Below are 22,636 nucleotides of genomic sequence, written 5' to 3'. Positions count from 1 at the left end.
TTCCTCACATTCAGGTGTCTTTGGCTTCCTGCCAGGGTCTCCGAGCCCCTGCCAGGGCTTTGAGACATCCAGGGCATCCAGAGAGATGCTCTGGGTTCCGACAGCCCATGTCCCCAAGAGTAGAGCTAATGAGGAGCACAAAAACAATGAGCAGGTAGACCAGGCTGCAAAGATAGGGGTGTCCAAGACAGACCTAGATTGGGAACACAAGGGAGAGTTATTCCTAGCTTGATGGGCCCATGATGCCTCAGGCCATCAGGGTAGAGATGTCACCTGTAAGTGGGCACGAGACCGAGGGGTGGATTTAACCATGGACAGTTATGTCTCAGGTTATCCACGACTGTGTGACGTGTGCTGCCATCAAACAGGGCAAGCGAGTGAAGCCCCTGTGGTGTGGTGGGCGGTGGTCCAAGTATAAGTATGGGGAGGCCTGGCAGATTGACCACATCACACTGCCCCAGGCACACCAAGGCAAGTGCTCACAATGGTAGAAGCCACCACGGGATGGTTGGAAGAATACACTGTGTCTCACGCTACTGCCCGTAACACCATCCTGGGCCTTGAAAAGCAGGTCCTGTGGAGGCATGGTACCCCTGAGAGGATTGAGTCAGACAATGGAACTCATTTCAAGAACAGTCTTATTAACACCTGGGCTAGGGAACATGGCACTGAGTGGGTGTACCATATCCTCTACCTTGCACCAGCTGCAGGCAAAGTGGAGAGGTACAATGGACTATAAAAACCCAGTGGAAAGCCTTGGGTGGGGGATCTTTCAAAAACTGGGAGCAGCATTTAGCAAAGGTCACCTGGTTAGTTAATATCCGAGGTTCCAACAACTGAGCAGGTCCTGCCCAGTCTGAGTCCCTGGATATAACAGATGAAGTCCCAGTGGTACGTGTCAGAGATTTGTTAGGGAAGACGGTGTGGATCAATTCTGCCTCAAGTAAACAAACCCATTTGCGGGATTGTCTTTGATCAGGGACCAGGTTGCACATGGTGGATAATGCAGAGAGATGGAACAACACAATGTGTACCTCAGGGAGATCTGATTGTGGGGTGAAAATCATATGCAAATATCACTGTTTGCTGGATGTTACTGCCATTGTCTGTACATTAAACCATACAGATGTGAAACAGAAAAAAACGTGTAATTGTCAAGGGTCCGAGCAAGTGAAAGATGGAGTTTTGAGTCAGCAAAATGGAAGTGAGGAATCCTGCAGCTCTGTAGTCTGGGGCCTGGATTGAGTGCTCTGGTGTGGTTACATGACAGGGGCACAATGGGAATTGCTTGTAATGTTTTGGGGGAAGCAGATGGAAATTTTTACTTGAATAAAATGCATGAGGTTTGGTAGTAAGTTGACGATATGGGGATAAGGGGTGGAATGTCCTAGGGTGATGTTATGATGGTCAGAGATCAGAGGAGCTGGGAGGGGGTAGGCAGCATTTCTGATCACAACCACTTTAGCAGTGTCAGTGGGGGTGAGTCCAAGAGAAGAACTTGCTCCAGCACAGATGCACAAAGAGTGAGGTTTCCAGTGCAATGCTCTGGGCCAGATCACTTTCTGTAAGGACCTACACACTCCAGATTCCCCAAGAGTCTGGTTTATTGAAGCAACAAGACAGCAATCTCAGGATTGCTGCTGACTGGGGGCACTGGCTACCAAGTGCTGATGTGTGTAGCAACAGAGAGAACAGTAAAGACAGATTATAGTAGATGTATCTATCTATCTATCTGTCAGTCTGCCTGTCTGTCTGTCTTTGTAACATTTACATAATTGAATCTTCCTGGATCTGGTCCAATGATGTTGGAGGTGAAAAGCTCACCTAAAGCATCCCTTTCAGGAGAGGATTAGTGACATGTTCTGTCAACTGATTCTGAGCAGGCAGAGATGTTTCCCCCTTCAGACATGGGTTTTTTTCCCCTCAGAGCTGTTTTTCTCCTCCAGCCTCTTCTGTCCTGAAGTCCGCAGTTTAAATTTCTGCCTGTCCTAGGAAAGTGGAACACTTCCATGGTTCGGTGGTGTTTGGTGACTTTGCTCATACAGGCATTACATGACACATTGGTATGAGTTTCATTTTAATAAAGTTGGGGAAGAATGGGGGGTTTGTTCGTTGTGGGGGAAGGGAAGTGTCCAGGACTTGGTGGGGGCTGGAGGTGGAAAGTGATTGGACCAGGGCACTGACCAATCACTCGACGCCCTGGGGAAATGATTGGTCCAAAATGAACATCAGTAAGGACCAATCAAAGCGCCCAAATTCCACCAATCGGTGCGCGGATCCAAAACCCACCAATCCTGGACCAGGGACTGTTATGAAAAGGGGGGCTTTGAGTTCTTCGGGGTGCTTTGGGGTTTATTCCTGTTTGTGTGGGGTTTGTTTGCGGAAGAACACAACGTGTGCTTAACATGTTGTTCTAGATTTTGAGCTGTTGTGTGTGGATTCTGAGCTTATCTCAGGTCCTCTGTCCTCTCTGGCTTGTTTTAATAAATGAGAGCCTTTTTCAACCACTTTCTGAAAATTGGCCTTGTTCGATTTTTAACAACGTGGTTTCCTTCACTGGCATCCCCAGGGGTGTGTAAATGCATTCATTAATGGGGTCTTCTGAGAGTCTCTGTTACTGCTGGTCACAATTCTCAGCTGACAAAAGACAGGAGAAGAAACACCTTGGTTCTCTTCCATATACTGAGGTTCAGAGAACCATAAATGTTCTCTGATGTCAGAGGATCTTTGCACATATTCTTATCTCCCGAATGACCAGGATTTCTAACAAGAGTGTAGATGTCAGAAAGGCAGGAATGCTGGTGCAGGCCTGAGGAGAACGTGAACTGCAGAAGTGTCTCTCCCAAGGGCTGAGCTCAGCCAGGAAGCCACCTGCAGAGCCAGGATGGAGCTGTGGGACAGGGCTGGGTGTCAGTCACTACTGAAAGACAAAGAGGACATGGCAGGAGCAGAGGGAGGCCCTCATCAGAGCCTTGAGGAATGCCACACCTTCCCTGTCAGCTGCCTGACAGGCTGTTGGAGCTTCAGTGCCAGATGGCCCCTGATTGTAGTGCCAGGCTCACTTTGGAATCTGTGCCTCCCCTTGGGCAGGGAATGACCCAGGAGAGCAGCAGCACAGAGCTTTGGGAATGTGTGAGCCCATCAGCCTTTGAGTCTTGGCCCTCAAATATCGTATGGTAAGTCGAAACCCATCTTCTCTTGCTTTCTCTGCAGGTCCTTGTAGAGAAAGAGCAGGAGCAGACTGCTTTATCAGAGATACCATGCCAGGCTCAGGGAGAGCTGTTCCCAGCCCAAAAGCAGGAAGAGCAGCTCAGGCAGCAGGTGGAAGAGCCACAGCAGAATGGCCAGGTAAGCCTGACTGGCCAGGTGCCAGAGGGAAAGGCAGGAAGAGGGGTGTAAAACAGAGCTCATGGGCCTGAGGAGGCCAGGAGTCCCACCAGGCACTGAAAGCACAGAGCCTTGGAATCTGCAGAGATCAGCACAGGGACAGGAGGTTTGCAGTGGAAGCAGAGGTGGGTAGGGAAGCAGAAAGAAGTGACTGAATAAATGTGCTTTTGAAGCTGCAAGAGGAAAAAGCTGAGCCTGATGGCAGCTCCCAGTCACTTGCTCTGCATTTGTGTGTATAGAACATCAAGGCAGAGTCCCAAGCAGAGCTGCCCAAAGCTCAGAGTGCCATCATGGCAGTGGAGAGGAGGAAGAAGGAAGACATGAGAAGAATTCAAGAGGAGATTCATCTCCATCAGCACAGGAGCGATCAACAAAAACATGTAAGTGAAAGAGTGGCAGCCACTCCACCCATGAAACAGCGTGTTTATTCTTGGTTACAGACCATCAAGGAAGATGTGCAGGCGGAGCTGCAGGAATCTGAGGATAGGAACAAGGAAAGGGTGAGGAGGCTGGAGGAAGAAATGAAAATCATCAGAGAGAAACTTAACCGCCTCCCTTGGGCTCTACAAAAGCAAGTGAGTGAAAGATGGACATCCACTGCAGACACCTTGCAAGAAATAAACGCTCCGTTTTGCAGAGACAAGGTTGCTTGGTGATAGCAGACAAGAAGGAAAATCAAATTTGTAGCTATATAGTGTTCTGTTGAATTGGCCAATTTTAATGGGGTTGGAGTGACTGAGAATCCCACTGCTAACACAGTTGACGAGTTCTCCTTGCAAGATGTAGTTGTAAATGCCAGGAGAAATGAGGTTAGAAATGGTAGATAACGGCCTGTCTCTCATGCTTCTCTCTTGCCACAGGTGACAAAAGCAACAGCCATCTCTCCCCTGGCTCCCTCTGCTCCCGGAGGAGAAGGCAAAGAGAAGCAAAGGGAGCGAGAGAAGCAGAAGCAGCCCTCTGTTTTGACAGCCCAGGCTGCTCCTTGCAAGAGAGTAAGTGCCAGTTGTGGGTGGTGCTGTCTTTAGGGCAAGGCAGAGGTGCAAGCTGCTGAGCAGCCAGCACTTGCTGTTGCTGGCCGAGGAGGCAGAGTGCTGGAGTCCTGCAGGACGTAGTCATTTTGTGCAGGCAGTGCCAGCTGGCAATTGGCCTTTGGCCTGTCATGTTGAGGCACCGAAGAGCTGGGGGCTCTGGGTGCGCTTTTGGCTGCCTGGCTGAGTGCAGCTCTATGTCTGGGCTTCTGCAGTGCATTGGCCAAGGGCACAGGTGGTGGTGCTGGCAGTCCCAGGGCTTTGTTCCTTTGATTTTCCCTCATGGAAAGGTGTGTTTGGCTTGTGGAAGTGTTCTGCAGTTTTCTTGAGCAGTTCTTCATTTGTACAGCCTCTTTTGGCCCAGCTGTCTGTTGGCTTTTGATAAGCTGCAAGGCGATGAGTGTGCTGTGCGTGAGGTGTGGTGAGGTGCAGCATTCCAGGGATGTGGGTGTGGGGCTGCTTGGAGTGACTGCCAGCTCCCCAGAAATGGTGCTGGTGACAGTGCAGGGACCCCTCTGTGAGCTGGTGACATGGTTGCAATGTGCACAGAGGTATGACGTGGAACCACAAGCAGTCAACAGTGGCATTGGCTTGTGTGTCCTTTCAAGAGGGAGGGAGCTACAAGTCTAAAGCTTCAGATAAAAAGGCCACTGATGGAGGTAGTGTAAAAAATTGATGAGGTTTTTTTGAAATGGACAATTCCTTATTTCCTTGTGTTATAAATGAAAAATGAAAAATAGCCAATTTTGATAAAAAAATTAAAAATAAAATTTATTTCGCGACCGTAATACATTCCCGACAGCCACCAATCAATCGGACAGCGTACCACCCCCGGGAGGTGAGCCGGGTGGACGTGAGATTGGTCTTGCTAGCACCAAATTCTCCTCGTCCACACTGGCTGCTTCGAGATAGCAGTTCTTACACGATTTATTTTGCCCGCGGCAGAGTCTCTTCGTCTCCTTCTAAGTTCTGCATATTCAAGTTGTTTTCATTCTTCGGTTCGGGCTGCACAAAACCTTCATCTGGGAATAGAATAATACGTTTCCTCGATTCCCGGAATCTGGCATTCAGATGGAAGGTGTTGATGGCTTTGGTCATCTCAGATAGGTATTCTCGTCCGGGCCATCATCGCTTGGGCGTCACTGGGTGCATGCTTCTGTGAATGCCCATCTCCTGTGCAGCCCAGGTTGTATTTCGCATGTAAATGTGGTGACACCACTCTGCCCATCTGCCGTGGTTTCGCCATCCTGGGGAAGATGTGTACCGGTCGTATATATATTTCATACATCTTTTATTTCCACAAATTACTAACCATATTTCTAACACTTGGCTAAAGCCCTGAGGAAATAGAGCAGGGACAGATTTCCAGCAGATGACACTGTGCATTCTTAGACTGAGAGCGGGGAATTTTTTTGCTTAGTTTCCTAAATGGAGCTGGCTTTGATGGTTTTTTGTTTTCTCCACAGCTGACTTTGGCCTCTTTGCTCAGCTCACTCCTGAGCAGAGTAGACAGAGCTCCGTGGCCAGCACTTCTGGGTGGATGGCGCCTGAAGTGGTGACAGGTCAACCATATGGCCCCAAAGTGGACATATGGTCTTTTGGAATCATGGGCATTGAAATGGTGGAACGAGAAGCTCCTTACTGGAAAGAAACTTCTGGCATGGTAAGGAGCAAATACTGACTGATCCCTCTGTCTTTCTCACCTGTCCCATGTTCTGTGTGCCACTGGACAAAATCCCGTTGCCATCTGCTGGCACCACTTCCACCAAGATCCCCTCCTAAAAATGTCCCTGCAGCACATCAGCATCTGCTGTAGATTTGGATTTCCCTTTCCGTCAGAAGGGAAGTGGCAGTTCAGAAACCTAAGCAGATCAGACACCTAACCAGTTCAGAAACCTGCCATTTAGGCCTCCAGGCATGCCTGGCATTTCTCATTTACTTTTTGAACAGTGTTGGAGCTCTGTCTCTGAAGGACAAAAATTTTTCAGTGGAATGGTTGGATGTGTGATAAATATCCTTCAAAATGGAGGTTCAATCATCCTAGTTTCAATTGTATAGCAAAAGAAAACTGGAAATTGAAAAGGAAGAGAAAATGGATAAGAAAAAAATAAAAGAAAAAGAAAAAGAAAAAGAAAAAGAAAAAGAAAGAAAAAGAAAGGGAAAGAGAAAAAGAAAAAGAAAGAGAAAAGAAAGAGAAAGAGAAAATGAAAAAGAAAGAGAAAGAGAAAAATAAAATGAAAAGGAAAAAGAAAAAGAAAGAGAAAAAGAAAGAGAAAAAGAAAATGAAAAGGAAAAAGAAAAAGAAAGAGAAAAAGAAAGAGAAAAAGAAAATGAAAAGGAAAAAGAAAAAGAAAGAGAAAAAGAAAGAGAAAGAGAAAAAGAAAATGAAAAAGAGAAAAAGAAAGAGAAAGAGAAAGAAAAAGAAAGAGAAAGAGAAAAAGAGAAAGAAAAAGAAAGAGGAAGAGAAAATGAAAGAGAAAGAGAAAAAGAAAAAGAAAGAGAAAAAGAAAGAGAAAAAGAGAAAGAGAAAGAGAAAGAGAAAGAGAAAAAGAAAGAGGAAAAGAAAAAGAAATAGAAAAAGAAAGAGAAAAAGAAAAAGCAAAAGAAAAAGAAAAAGAAAAAGAAAAAGAAAAAGCAAAAGAAAAAGAAAAAGAAAAAGAAAAAAAAGAGAGAAAAAGAAAATGAAAAAGGAAAAGAAAGAAAAAAAGAGAAAGAGAAAAAGAAAATGAAAAAGAAAAAGGAAGAAAAAGAAAAAGAAAGAAAGAGATAATGAGAAAGAGAAAGAGATAATGAGAAAGAGAAAGAGATAATGAGAAAGAAAAAGAGAAAAAGAGAAAGAGAAAAAGAAAGAGAAAGAGAAAAGAAAATGAAAAAAAAGAAAGAGAAATAGAAAAAGAAAAAGAAAGAGAAAAAGAAAAAGCAAAAGAAAAAGAAAGAGAAAGAGAAAAAGAAAATGAAAAAGAAAGAAAATGAAAAAGAAAGAGAAAGAGATAAAGAAAATGAAAAAGAAAAAGAAAGAGAAAAAGAAAAAGAAAAAGAAAATGAAAATGAAAAAGTAAGAGAAAGAGAAAGAGAAAGAGAAAGAGAAAGAGAAAAAAGAGAAAGAGAAAAAGAAAATGAAAAAGAAAGAGAAAGAGAAAGAGAAAAAGAAAAAGAAAGAAAGAGAAAGAGAAAAAGAAAAAGAGAAGAGAAAATGAAAAAGAAAAAGAGAAATAGAGAAAAAGAAAAAGGAAAATAAAAAGAAAAAGAAAATGAAAATGAAAGAGAAAGAGAAAGAGAAAGAGAAAGAGAAAGAGAAAAAGAAAAAAGAAATGAAGAAAAAAACACCAAAGCAATGCCCAAGCAGTTCTGCTTGCTTTTCTCTTTATTAACCAAAGCACATCAATTTTCCTCCATTCTGTAGTATCTTTTCCAAATCCTGCAGGTCTTCAAAACTTTCAGGCTTTCAAATCGTCTGTACATTGTGGGTGGCCTGGAGAAGTTTAGGATGTGTTTTGCTCCGACTGCAGTTGGAATTGTATGCCAACCCTTGGCTGTTTCTTGGTGCTTTAACAAGTTGGTGAGCTTGCAGCCAGGAGCCTGGGCTGGGATCCACCATGGGCAGTCGGCGCCGGTGCTGTGTTTCTGCAGCACAGGAGCAGGGCCATCCCTGGGCTGCACAGTTCTAATGGCAGTGAGGACTCCAGCTCCCCACCGTGTCCAGTGGCTGAGCTCAGCTGCAGAGGGACAGGATAAAACCCTCCTTGTGACCTCTGGTGGTGTGGGAAAAGTGAAGGAAATTTTCCTCTGGGTTGAACAAGAAAGTCACAAAGTCTCTTTGGTCACCATCTGTTTCAGTGCCACTAGCACAGAGCTCTTACTATGGTGGCAGGCACTTTCATGGAGACTCCAAGGCCTCTTTCCATTGTTATTGCTGTCTATTTTAGATGGATTCTGCTTCTGCATTTTTTAAAAGAGGAGAAAAAAAAACCTTGATGATTTTTGTTTTATGGCAGCTGTGCTTAAGGGACCAACAAGCACTGCAGAGATTATTTTCATGTAATAATCCTTGGAAATAGTATAGATAGAGCAAACTTCCCCTTCCAAATTGCCTGTCAGGTGTGTGTGAACCCTCAGAGAAACAAAACATGCTTTTGTTGATGTAGTTCCCACTGAGTAGGTCAGTCAATGAAATCAGCTGCCAAGGCAAGATGTGCTGAATGTTGGAAAAGCTGTGGCTGCATCGGGGTTTGGGTGTTTGGTTGGTGAAGGAAAGGCATCTCTGGGTCTCTGCCAGGGCAGAAACTGCCACTGAAGAACAGGGGTTAAACAGTGGGATCTGGGAGAGCAGTTACAGATGTGAAAGCAGCAGGTGGAGCCTTGTGTTTCCTTTTCCCCAGCCTCGACTCGTGATAGCCAGACGAGGGATACCAAAGCTGCTGCAGCCCAACCTGTTTTCACCTTGGCTGCGTGACTTCCTGAGCTGCTGCCTGCAGACAGACAAGGAGCAGTGCTGGTCTGCCAAGGAGCTCCTGCAGGTAAAATGCAAAGGGGCTGCAGGTGAAACAGGGTGCGAGGGATGGGCTCCTCCTCCACGGAAGTCCAAGGGCATCAGATGAGCCCCCTTCCTGCTCACCTCCACTTTTGGTGCTCTTCAAATGAAAATGGCGAGGAGTCCTAGACTGGGCTGGGCTGGCAGGGCCCTGTAAAGGTCATCAGGTGCAAGTGTCCTGCAATGCGCAGGGACATCTTTAAAGAGATCAGGTTGCTCAGAGCCCCTTCCCATCTACCATGGAATGTTTGCCCCATCCCTGCCCAGGGATGGGGCACCTGCCATCTCTAAGGGCAACCTGTGTCAGGGTTGCATCATGTTCCAAGTAAACAAGATCTTCCTTAGACCTAATCTGACTCAATCCCCATTATATATTATAAATATTATCTCATGTCCTATTGCAACTGTTAAAAAAGGTGCCCCCTACTTCCTGAGAATCCCCTTTGAAATACTGGAACATAGCAATGAAGTCTCCCTGGGGCCTGTTCTCCTCTAGGCTGAATAACTCCAGGTGTCTCAGCTTGTCCTCAGAAGAGACATGCTCTGTCCTCTGACTGCTTCTGTTGCCCTGTTTTGCAATTTGGTGGTGTGCTCCATTTTATCCAATGGCAAAAGAATTGAAGTAGAGCAATGCAGGGTACAGAGACATGCAAAGGTGGTGCAGAAGCCCAAGGAAGCCAGGCTGGCTGAGTGGTCAGAGATTTGGCGGTCGGCAGGAGGGGCTGTGGGGGGCTCACTGTGAGCCTCTGAGGGGCCCTGGTTGTGCCCCCACCCCACCCTTGGAGGTTTCTGGCACGCAAACAGGGAAAGCTGAGAGGGACTTGTCCCAGCCCCATCTGCTGCCTGGCACGCTCAAGCAGACAGGAACTGCCCCAGGGTTACTGCCAGGTCGTGTGGCAGAGAGGGAAGTGCAGCAGCCAGTGCCACTGGGCTGTCCCTGCTGGGAAGGAAGGTGCCATCCAGCACAGGTGGGGCAGGGCAGGGCATGGAAAGGTAGACACTGCTCTGTCTCCCTGTGGGAATCAGCACAGTGCCTGTTGTTCAAAGAGAGGGACCAATGTGAGGCTTTGGAGTTTCCTGAAAAGAAGAAACTCCAAGGACTGAAAGCACCATTTCTAGAGCACTGGCAGGGCAAAAATCCCAGCAAGATGAAGACACCTGGTTAAATGGATGAGTGGGAGTCTGGGCCAGGTTTGCCTGTGATGGCAAGGTCCTGCACATAAAGATGGAGGTGCAGATGGTCCATATTTCTGGATCTTTCTAGGAGCCAGAGAAATCCTGTGAAGCACTGAGCTCGGAAATTCATGGTTCATTGATTTTTGTTGATTTTCTTTTTTCCTTTGGGCAGCATCCATTTGTAAGATTTGCTGAGCCTGTGTCCAGCCTGGTGCCACTGATTGTTTCAGTGAAGAAGAGGAAGGACCAATGAAACTGAAAATCACATCAGGACCATTTACTTCTCAACCGGCACAGGGCAGGATTGTAGGTTCGGACAAGGGTTAGGGTTAGGGCTAGAGTTGGGGTTAGGGTTAGGGTTGGGATTAGGGTTAGGGTCAGGGTCAGGGTTAGGGTTAGGACTAGAGTTAGGACGAGGGTTAGGACTAGGATTAAGGTTCAGGTTAGGGTTTAGGACTAGGCTTAGGTTTCAGTTATGATTGTCTAATAGGCCTGCTGAGTAGGATTAGAAATTAATAAAGTTTCTGAAACCAAAACTCTCCCTGAAATTTCCTTCCTTCTCACTCTCTGAATAAGCTCTTGATTTCCTTGTAAATTTTCTTTTGTTTCTTAAAGGTGGAAGTCACCCATACAGTGTCTTTGGTATGGTGTCAAATTGGGGAATGCTCATCCTCATTTATGCTCTCCAGACCATGCTGCTTTTGGAATGTAACCCACTGGCTGGAAGGAGGCCCTTGGAGCTGCAGGAGGCAGCAGCCGGGCCCTGGGTGCCTCTTCCTGGCAGCGGGCGAATCCTCTGCTCTCAGAGCCCAGCTGGCAGCTGGCTGCTCCTGAGGGGAAGCGTAGCCGTGCTGGGCACAGCCCAGACTGGAGGCATTGGCCGTCTGGAGTCTGCCCAGGAGCAGAGAAAGGCCAGGGGCAGCCCAGGGCCGCTGGCCTGGCTGAGGATTCCTACTCTTGTGCCGGCTGCCCTGTGACTCCTGGCAAAGGGCAGCAGTGTGTGCAGCACTCTGGGCAGCGGCGCAGGGAGCCGGGCTGCTCAGCAGGCTGGAGCACAGGGCAGCGTCCTTCAGGCACGGCACTTCTGCCAGGGCAAGCCAGGCCAGCCTGAGGCACTGACAGCTTGGCAGCTCCCATCTGCAGGAGCCAGTGCCTCCCACAGCTCTGCCAGGAAGCGCCTGCAGGCCTGCAGTTCTGCCCTGAGCCACAGCAAAGGTGTGAAATGCAGAGTGTTCTGCAGAAATATTCAGGGCCACCAGGCCAGCCTGCTTTGTGCTCTCTGGAGCACAGCAAGCGCTGTGCAATGCTGCTCTGAGCTGCTGGGAGAGAGGTGTTAGAAATAAACAAACTCTTAGTTACCATTAAGTGGAGACAAAGTCATTAAAGCAAACGAGAACCTTCTTCTTAAATAAGGATTCAACTGAGCCGGCTGTGTATCTCTGTCTCCTGAGAGCTGAACATACACACACACCAACACAATGCTGTTTTTGATTGCTTTTCACAGCCTTGGGTGATCCCTGTCCCCTTCCCCTTTGGCTGGGTGCTAGGCAACTTCTATTCTCTCCTGACAGCCTACTTTTCTGTCCCCTCTCCTCTTCTCCTACTTCTCTTTTGTTCTGGTGTTCACCCCTGCCCCTTTTCCAACTCACAGCAACACCCAAGAAATTAACTGGAACAAATGCAAACCAGAACTAACACCACCTAGCACCAAAAACTTTCGTACTTTTTTCTAATAACCTTTTGGCTGCAGCAAAATATGACCTCCTAGCTCCCTGAGGGAATCACGAGCCTAATTTTAACATGTTTTTGGGATGATGATGCATCTTCAGTGAATAGGTTTTCTTTTGGGAAGGGTATAAGCACATGAGTTCAAGGCTGCAGGGCAAACCAGTTTTTGTTAGTTAGAAATTTTCGTTATGACCTTCCCATGCATAGTTTTTTAACCTTTCTGTAATATCAAATGACCTCAGTTCTGTGATGATTACATCTGCAAAGGCCAAGAGTATTGAAACACACAGACCCTGGGGGAGGCATCAGGGTATTTATTGTAGCAGCTTCTCCCTGTAAATAACCCCCTGCCAGGCTCAACTTGAGAGAAATTCTCAAATAATAGCCAACCATCAGCTTCTTTTTGGGTGGGACGAGGAACACCCATTAGCCCACTCCAGCACTGGAAATATTTCAATGCAATGAAGAAGCAGTGCCTACAGGAGAGAGACTCTTTGGCTCTGGGCTCTCTCTGGCACTTCTGCTGCAAGGACATTCCCCTCTGGAGCATTCCCACCCACAGCAGCCCACAGGGGCTGGGGGGCAGAGGCACAGGCTGGGGGTGCTCCCCTCTGGCCAGCCCTGCGGGAAGTAGGCATGGGAAAGGCCCAAACCCAGCCAAGTGCTGGTTCTGGAGGTGCTGGGAGCAGCCAGGGAGGCGGCACCAAACGGACACATCTGAAGGTCTCTTCTGCCCCGGATGAATCCGGGACTCAGGAATTGCTCCGGGCCAGGTGCAGCACCTGGCACTTGGCCTTGTGGGACCTCATGAAGCTGTCAGATGAGGTTGTCTCCCACTTCTCAAACTTGTCCAGGTTCCTGTGCATGGCCATATCCTGCCATGGTGCCCCTGCCCATCTCAGCTCCCCCATCCCCTGCAAACGTGCTGAGGGGGAGATTGATCCACTGCCTGTGCCATTGGGGAAGGCACAAAAGAGCCCCAGGGCCAAGGCAGAGCCCTGAGGGACACCCCCCATCCCCAGCCTGCAGCTGCACATGGAGCCACTGCCCACAAGTCCCTGGCTGTCTCCATCTGGCCAATGGCTGGTGCCCAGGGTAGCCCACTCTCCAAAGCCAGGGCTCTGCAGGGGGCACGTCAGGCTGTCAAGTGGGACCATGGCACAGTGGGCACACTGTGGGACTGCGGGAGGGGCCTGGGCACACCAAGGACTACAAGTGCCCAAGTCCGGGGGCTCCTCCATGCAGTTTCCAGTGGGCTCCGCTGCGGATGGGGCGCTGGGTGTGGCCCTTTGTGACACAGGGCCCTTGATGATGCTGGACATGACGGTGCCCACAGACCATTGTGACATCACAGGGCCCTTGATGATGTGGGACATGACAGTGCCCACAGACCATTGTGACATCAGAGGGCCCTTGATGATGCGGAACATGACGGTGCCCACAGACCATTGTGACATCAGAGGACCCTTGATGATGCGGGACATGACGGTGCCCACAGACCATTGTGACATCAGAGGGCCCTTGATGATGCAGGACATGACGGTGCCCATAGACCATTGTGACATCAGAGAGCCCTTGATGATGCAGGACATGACGGTGCCCATAGACCATTGTGACATCAGAGGACCCTTGATGATGCGGGACATGACGGTGCCCACAGACCATTGTGACATCAGAGGGCCCTTGATGATGCGGGACATGACGGTGCCCACAGACCATTGTGACATCAGAGGGCCCTTGATGATGCGGGACATGACGGTGCCCACAGACCATTGTGACATCAGAGGGCCCTTGATGATGCGGGACATGACGGTGCCCACAGACCATTGTGACATCAGAGGGCCCTTGATGATGCGGGACATGACGGTGCCCACAGACCATTGTGACATCAGAGAGCCCTTGATGATGCAGGACATGACGGTGCCCACAGACCATTGTGACATCAGAGGGCCCTTGATGATGCGGGACATGACGGTGCCCACAGACCATTGTGACATCAGAGGGCCCTTGATGATGCGGGACATGACGGTGCCCACAGACCATTGTGACATCAGAGAGCCCTTGATGATGCAGGACATGACGGTGCCCATAGACCATTGTGACATCAGAGAGCCCTTGATGATGCAGGACATGATGGTGCCCACAGACCTTTGTGACATCAGAGGGCCCCACCATAGCTGGGGGTATATAAGGGGTGCAGAGCCCTGGGGTGCCCAGTCCCGTGAGAGCCACTCTTGCAGAAGGAAGCGGCTCCCGGGATCTGTCCGTGTTACAGGACTGCAGAGATGGAAGAGAACAAGACAAACCTCAACTGCTTCCCGTCACCCAGCCCCCTGCCCAGCTGGGGGCAAGACCAGGCCCTCAGCGGGCACCTGGTGGGGGCAGTGGGTGCCTCAGCCTGGCCACAGTCAGGCACTGAGGAGGAGGAGAAGCCCTTTGTCATCATGGAAGACGAGAACAAACCTGACACAGATGACAAGTGGGGAGACACTGGGGCTCGAGAGTATCGCCTTTGGGAAGGAGCGACAGGCTGTGAATTGTACCAGTTGGTACAAGTAATGGCAGTGAAGGCAGCGTCGCCACACAGAGCTGGGAGTCCCCAAGAGTTGCACCAGTGGGAGGGGGCTGTGAGGGCGGCCTGGGGAGACAGGGCACAGCAAGAGCTGTACCAGCTGGCTCAGAGAGAGAGTGAGGACTGGACCTCAGCTGGGGATGATGAAGACTGGGAATACTACCCCCAGACTGAGCATTCCCAAGAATATCAAGGTGAGGCAGAGCCAGAGCTGTCCCAAGGAGAGGTCAGCAGCTCTTCCGAGTGGGAAGACTGTAGCGAGCCAGAGCTCAAAGCCCTCCAAGACGTTTCCATGGAGGAAGACAACAGCAGTGGCGCAGACCTCACCCAGGACAGCCATGAAAGCACGAGCAACTTTAGCTTCAGGACCACTCCCTTCCTGAGGGAGGACTACAAGGACGACTGGGACGAAGTCAGCGTCCTCAAGCTGTACGAAGCAGAAGGCAGTGCCCAAAGGCTGTCAGCTTCTGAGGCAGACGAGCTGCCAGTGCCCCTCCCTCTGGAGGCCTGGGTTGAGAGCCGGGCACCGGAGTCACCGTGCGCCTCGCTTCCCTCCCTGCACAGCGAAGCCTCTGAGGGCCAGCGGGGCTCCGAGGGCCAGCAGGGCTCCGAGGCCCGGAGCCTGCCCCGCTCAGCCCTCTCAAGGCCTCAGCTCCCCAGCCGGGAGTGCAGGCCCCCAGGCAGCAGCCGGCTGCCCTCAGCAAGCGGTCCGGCCGCCTCAGGCGGGCGCTGCGGGCGCTGTTCCGCTGCCGCTGCCTGGCGCCGCAGCCGCAGGAGTAGCGCCCGCGCCTGCCCAGCCCGGGCCTGCAGATGGCGGCCGGCCCGGGGCCCAGGGAGCCCTGGACATGGCCCCGCAGCCTCAGCTGTCCCGGCAGCCCTGGAGCGGCCCGGGGGCATCTCCCCAACACCCACAGTCACCACAGTGGCCAGCCCCACACAGCACGCGTGGGACACGACTGGAGCCAGGACGCTCAGCAGTGAATCCCACAGAGTCATCAAGGTGGGAAGAGACCCTGACGGTCACCCAGGGCCACTGGCACCCTGGCAGCACCACCATCGCCGCAAAACCACGTCCCCAAGGGCCACATCTGCACAACTCTTCAACGCCTCAGAGACAGTGACTCCTCCACCTCCCTGGGCAGCTTCTTCCAATGCCCCTCTGTCAGAGAAAAATTGCTTCTGCTATTGAATCGGAACCTCCCCCAGAAATCAGCGGCCATTTCCTCTCACCCCGAAAGGACTCCATGCTGGTCTTTTGGGATTGTATCCCTGAAGAATGGCACAGATGAGAGGTGTTGCTCCATGGATGTGACTGCAGGACTTGGACTCATACCATTATTCCCACTTAAGAAATAATTCAAGAGTTTAAGAAATAGTAATAGTAAAAAAAAAATAAAATAGGAATAAGAAGATGAAGAAGAAGTAGTAGTAGTAGATAAGAGGAAGACACAAGAACAAGATAAAAATAATATGTTTAATAAGAATAATAAGAATGAGAATAGGAATAAGAAGATGAAGATGAAAAAATAGTAATCAATATAAGAATATCAAAACATAAGAATTATAGTAAGCATAAGAAGTGAATAAGATTAATTAGAATGAGAATAAGAAGAATATTATAAAGAAGAAGAAGAAGAAAGAAGAGTGGTAGCGTTTAAGAAGAAGGGAAAGAAGAAAGAAGGTAAAGAAGAAGAAGGAATAGTAATAAGAATATTAAATAAATATATACATCCGCACGTCTTCTAGAATCCCAGAAGGCAGGAGAGGACTTTAAAAAGTATCTACTTCCAACTGATCATCTTCTCAGCTCTCACTCTCCAAGACCTCTTTCCTATTTCTAGCTCCCTAACTCCCATTTCTTGTTCAATAAAATCCATGTCAAATAAAATCTGGTTTTGTTCTCCTATGGTCTCATTTGTGCCTTCACTGGGGCACAGGCACCTCTCCCTCATGGCATCTTAACCCTGGATGGAACCACGGGCAGGGTCCCTTCCAGCCACAAGCCTTCCCAAATTCAGGGACTCCCTTCCCTTCTTCCCTCTGCTTCCAGCTGGAGAATGTGCAGCAAAGCCACCTTTCCTTTGCTGTCTGCTCTGGGAGCCCCCTGCTGCTGGAGCTTGACTCTGCCAAAATGCACAGACCCACCTGGGGATGCTGCTGTCAGCCCCCTCTTCTACCCATTTCAGGCTTCAATATTAAACACTAAGCAAAAGCAAATGTGTCAGATACTGCAAAGGCCATCTCCTGCAATTTCTCCTTGGCTGACGTTTGTGCAGGTGCTTCATCCTGGTGGAGGGGAGGCTTTTGCTGAGTATTCTTCCTCCTGAGCCCCTCAAGTGACAGGAATTTCAGTTGGGTTCACAGCTGTTCACAGCTACCAAATCGGCTGTCACAGACCTGACAAAGTATTGGGGCAGGACACAGCAAGTTTCACACAAAAGACATTACAATCTCACAACATAAGAAGCCAATATGGACAAGGAGGAAGGTTTGTTTTATGCAATTTGCAAAAAAAAAAAAAAAAATAAAAAATCAAATTTAAACACTGTAATGAGCTTTAAAATAACAAGGTTGCAACAGATGCTCATTTAATGAAATAGCAGCAAACTTGCACATTTTCAAGTGTCTATTTAATCATAGCACAGGTTCATCCTCACCACCATCTACTAGATTACCACAGACATATTGCAGCTTCCTGCAAACGTCATCTGATCACTTCCTCCTCAATCCCAATTAATTTGCCATAGCAAAGCACGAGGAAGCTGTGGCTGCTGCTTTGTTTGCTGAAGTTCAAGTGTATCCAACTCTGCCCATGGTTACAGGTGTTGTTTGTCACTGAATTACAGAACCAGGGACTGGTTTAGGGGGACCTTAAAGCCCATCCCGTGCCACCCCTGTCATGGCAGGGACACCTTCCACTGTCCCAGGTTGCTCCAAGCCCTATCCAAACTGGCCTTGGACACTGCCAGGGATCCAGGGGTAGCCACAGCTTCTCTGGACAAAGCATAAGGAAAGTGGTTGTGCTTCTCCGCAGATGTAAGTCAACCACAGTGGCAATAAAACCCTGGGCATAAGGATATACTTAAAAACATCAGAGATGGTCCTGGTGCTTTTAAAAGAAATCAAATGTTATATGAAAACAGTCAGGACTTCAATGCATTCAGAAAGGCCTTTCATGAATGTTAGGCAAGAGGACAGGAATTAGAAAATACCTTCAGCCAAGTAAAACTGGCTCCATTCAGTGAAACGATAGTAACCATCTGCTTTTTGTTGCCTCTGTGCTCTTACAATACTGTCCAGAATGACCATGTTCAGAGAAAGTGAACACAGAGCTGGGGGGAAAAAAAAGAATTATTGACAGCAGTTCTACAACCCTCCTTTTACTTTGATGCTCTATTTAAATATTCTGGCTGTTTCAAGGGCTTGGTAAAACTGGCTTTTGTAGACTGAACACAAAAAACAAACAGGAGAAAAATGCAGCATTTTCCCTCCTCAGCCAGAATACAGTCAAAGCACAGTGGTTAAGCAAAAGCATAGTAAGTTAATTACCAAGTATACAACTGCTGCTACCTGGCAGAAAGCAAAGGAAAAAAAAATCCTATCAGTCATCAAATGCAGTTCCTAAATCTGGAAAAGCCTTACAAAAATAAACTTCCACGAAGAAGGGACCAGCTTCAGAGAAAAAAAGAATGATGCAGATAATAAAGATCATTATTTCAGAACAAAAAACTATTTCCAGTTTGAAAGGAAAAACAATTTTTGGCAAGGCAACTACTAAATATGTCATCTAGTTAAAAACAGCTTCTCTTCTTGTGGTTTGTTGGGGCAGAATGAGCAAAGAGATCTTCTACCAGATTCTTTTTTGATATCAAACACTGAAAGGGGGTGGGAAGGAGTCATTTCTAACCCCAATTTAGAAAAACTTTATTCCTCTGCATGATCATCAGCACTTCTTATATCCACTGTCAACACATACAGAGGTCCAGATATTGACTAAGAACTCAGGGTAAGTTTTATGTCTGCTTGAAACAGGCATGATAATCCTTACTCCCCAGTTTTGCAGACACACAGGGATATAAATACACAACTGTTTATGCTTTGGCAGAACTTCCATTTTGCAAAGCCCTTACTTGTGTAGTTTCTCATATATTTTAGAAAACAGCAAATGAGTCTCTAAATTACTAGAAGCAAAACAAGAGAATTTGTAGAAAGCATTGCTTGAAATTTTTATTTTTCAGTTTTGTGGCTAACTTTAAAGTTTCCCTGAGTTCTTTTGGGAGTTCTTTCTTACACTCATGCATGGCTACTGCTGAAATTATATTACATTGGCCAATACATTTAAAGATATTTAAATTTTGAAATTAAATTTACAAAGAGAGGAGCTGTAAACTTCAAATCAGTGAGCTGTTGGGGGAGAAGGGTGTTGTGAGCTTTCTGTGTGTTGGGTGCCAGAGGAAGCAAGTTCTGACCCACCTGTACTCACACGCTAAATGAGCACTGATTGACACAAGAGACACTGCTGCCCACACATTCCCCCACCAAACTCAGGAAGCCAAAACTGCATTTCCTTCAGTTTTCCAAATAGATTTTTTGATTCAAAATTCAAACAGCTTAATTAAAATTATTTTTGAGAAATGCATCAGCTCCACAACCTGATCCCATGAGCTGTTCCATTATAAGCTGCAAAATATCCTGATCTCTGAAGTCTTTTTCAGCCTAAATTGTTGAGATCAGAAGAAGAAATGCGGCACTCAATATGAGTGATCAGCAAATCTCAGAACTTTATTGATAGGCACACACATTTATATTGGTGTTAATGAGGCCAGTACATATTGCAAAAGGCGAGGTCATTATTGGTTAGTTACTTATCAGCTAACTACGCCTACCTTAGCATTCTTGTGGCTACTATGTTGCAGCTGTTCTCATCTTTCCTTCATATTTCTAACTACCGATCCTCTCCCCCATCCTGACGTTGCACCAAGGGCACAGTGCCCTTGCCTTATTTAGACACTGACTGCTGGCTCCTGTACCTGTCTCCTTCTTCCTTAACTAACGCTATTATGTCAGTGTGACCTTTGTCAGCTAGCTAACTGTCCACAAAATCCTCCACACGTCGCCTGTTTTTCTGTTGCACAAGCATGGTCTGATTAGATGTAGCAAATATCATCCTGAACATGGATGCCAGGGAGAAGAAAGAAGAAGGACAGGGCATGCCCAAATCCTTCCATCTTGGAACCCCTGACCCCCCCATACAGAATTCCAAACCCCCCTGTACAAGGTTCAAAACCCCCCTGTACAGTGCTCCAAAGTTTTTCCCTTCACCCTGTGATTGCTACTTAAATTTTGTGACCTGTAATTCTTCATATAAGGTTGGCAATTTGCTCCATGAATTAAGATTGAATTTCCAGCGGTCTTTGCCTTCCTGCCAGGGTCTCTGAGCTCCTGCAAGGGCTTTGAGACATCCAGGGCATCCAGAGAGATGTCCTGGGCTCCGACAGCACGGGAGGCTGGCTCTGTCCAAGGGCCTATTCCACATTTCCTGCACTGCAGAACCACAAGGACTCCTGCCACTGCCTCTCCTCTGGCTCTGAGAGGAGCTAGAGCTTCCAAATCGTTCTGTGCAGAACCAAGTGCAAAGCTTTCTCTCGAAGTGGCGGCATTCATCCTGCCCCCTTTCTCAATTGTCTGGTGCCCAATAATGTCACTTGATGTTTTCCCTCCTTTGGCCTGCTGAGCTGGTCTCTCACCTCAACACTCCTTCCCTGAAACTTGGAGAAACGGGATGTTTCTCAGGGCAGCTGATGGGGACACACACACTGGGGCAGTGCACCAGCATTGCTGTAGTCAACACGTCATGCAGAATTTCTAGGTCTCTCTTCCAGCTCCCTTGAAGAAGGGAGAATGTTCATCTCTACTACTCTGGCATTCCTTTAAGGAAGGAACTCCAAGAAAATTTCTTTTCCACACTAATGGCCTTCACCTTTGTTTGAATACTTAGGTGCCAGATATGGCAAAACCCAGCCACTTGTACTGCTTCCCTGCCTAAGGTTTAAGCAAAAGCAAATCTTGCTTCCTTCCCAGCCTGCATGTTACACCCACACCAGCCACCTGCTGGGAAAACATCTGGAACAAGGCCCACTGCAAGGCAGATACTTTTAGGCTCCAGATCCCACCTGCACTGGCTCCAGCAGGCAAGGGCAAGCTTTGGTCGCTTCCCAGAAGCAGCCTGGCCATTCCCCCCTGCCTCACCCCCTCGCCATCCTCCACAGCCCCTGCTGCCAAAGCCTTGCTAGGCAGAGCCATTTGCTGGGCTCGGTAAAAGAGTGACTTGGATTCTTCTTTGGCGCAAATACCAAAGCTGTGGGAAGTGAGAGGATCAGGTTCACAGCCGCTCTGCTTTAGCTGAGGACATTACTGGAGGCTCAGAGCCTGGTCCTTTAAAGACAAACTGAATCTGAGCTACTGGTGTTTTCCTGGTGCATGTGGACATTTATTTTCTACAATCTCAAGATGATCCTGAGGTGTTCTAAAAAGTCTCTTTTCCCGAACTCAGCTGTCAAAAAATGAGTCAGAAGTCTTCCGTTTTGTTCTCAAGTCTGTTTATTATTTCTTATCTAAAACATTCTCTGTCTGGCTTGCAGAGGTCTGTTCTGTACGTCAGTCTGAGGCACACTGCCCTCCCCCAGGGCTGGTGTTGTCTTTTATACTATAAACTACGTATTCAATATTTACAGTTATGTCCCAATACCTATCACCTGTGTTAGACAGTGACTTTCTGCTCTAAACCAATCCCAAAGTGCCACCATCACCAAGAAGATGGAGGCTAGGAAGAAGAAGGGAGAAGAACAGGACAATGCCCAAATTCCTCCATCTTGTGCCCCTAGACCCCCATAGTCAAATTCTTCAAAATTCCACCTTTCACCCTGTGACAACTACTTTTATGCTACTTAAACTTTTGTGACTTGTAATTTTTCATGTAAAGTTGGTAATTTGCTCCCATGGGTTGAGATTGAATTCCCAAGTGTCTTTGGCTTCCTGCCAGGGTCTCCAAGCCCCTGACAGGATTTTGAGCCGTCCAGGGCATCCAGAGGGATGTCCTGGGTTCTGACAGAAGAAAAGACGACATATGGGACTTATCCTTTATTTGATATGAAACAGTTTTCAACAGAAATCGGGGAAAAAAGCCTTTGAACACATCTTTACTTTGAAGAAAGGTGGTTGCAGCAGCAAATACTTACCACGACAAATAGGCATGAGCTGTCATTCTTTATGTTATTATGTGTGCGTGAAATACTGTCACTAAGCCTCTATAAAACACACAGTGCAATGGGAATCTCTATTTAATCTCCTCATCAGTACAACTTATGCTGGATTCTGAGAGACCTATTTAATTACTTTAATGCTTTGACCATTCCTGTGAATGTTCAAAAGCCATTAACCATGGCACTCAGACTCTGGCAGATATTTGGTCTTGAAGGAAAACTTTTTACTGATTTTTTTCTTATGTCTTTTAAAACACACTGTGATCAGTTAATATCATGAGTTAGAAAGCCATAGCATGTCGAAAAGCACTATTGTAGCAAACATCTATGTAGTCAGAAAACGTCCTTTAGATAAAATCAGAATGTCCAAGGACTCTATCCTCTCCCTCTCTCTTTCCCTTGCCTCTTTTTTCTACCTTTCCCTTCCCTTTTCCCATTCCCTCTTCACTCCTACAGTCTCTTATATTCACAGAGAGAGGTTTCTATAACCTGTCCCCTTTAAAGGGATTTACCACCCCTTCATTAACTCTGCCAGATGCTGTTTGAAGGTGTTCTCTCCATTCTCTGAGAGGCATCTCTACACCATCCTGCCCCTGCAGACACTCTGGCTTGGTGGCAGAGGCTGTCACAGCACTGCCAACAGCAACTGTGCAGCCAGAGCTGCAGAATCTGTCACTGCTGGCCTGAAAGTGCCAGCCCTGGATGGAAATATCAGCAGGAGCTCATGCTCGTCCTCCCCGTGCTGACAAATCCCTGCAATCCCTCCTGCTGTGCTCTCTGGCAGCACTGGCAGAGGAGGCAGAGGATGTGACACATCCTCAGGGACACCTCGGGCTGGCTCTGGGCAGCAGGACCTTCCCTTGGCCCATGCTCACTTCTGCAGACAGCTATGGCCATGAGCCTCACACACTCCTTGCTTTTTGGGGCAAATCCCTTCAGCTTTGCTCATTTA

The 22,636-nt window shown here is 47.8% G+C and overlaps 1 protein-coding gene across 1 annotated transcript in view; it reads left to right on the top strand.

Annotated features, from left to right (window-relative positions):
- LOC135290638 (serine/threonine-protein kinase PAK 1-like) overlaps positions 1-9,028 on the top strand; it is a 172,553-nt gene extending 163,525 nt beyond the window's left edge. The window contains exons 7-8 of the mRNA XM_064404565.1: positions 5,882-6,078; positions 8,795-9,028. Coding sequence (XP_064260635.1) covers positions 5,882-6,078; positions 8,795-9,013 — 416 coding nt within the window. The 3' untranslated portion in view covers positions 9,014-9,028. The remainder of the gene's footprint in view (positions 1-5,881; positions 6,079-8,794) is intronic.
- The last annotated feature ends 13,608 nt before the right edge of the window (positions 9,029-22,636 follow it).

This window comes from Passer domesticus, chromosome Z (assembly GCF_036417665.1).
Source record: "Passer domesticus isolate bPasDom1 chromosome Z, bPasDom1.hap1, whole genome shotgun sequence".
Classification (NCBI taxonomy): domain Eukaryota; kingdom Metazoa; phylum Chordata; class Aves; order Passeriformes; family Passeridae; genus Passer; species Passer domesticus.
This window is presented reverse-complemented; position numbering and strand designations above follow the sequence as displayed.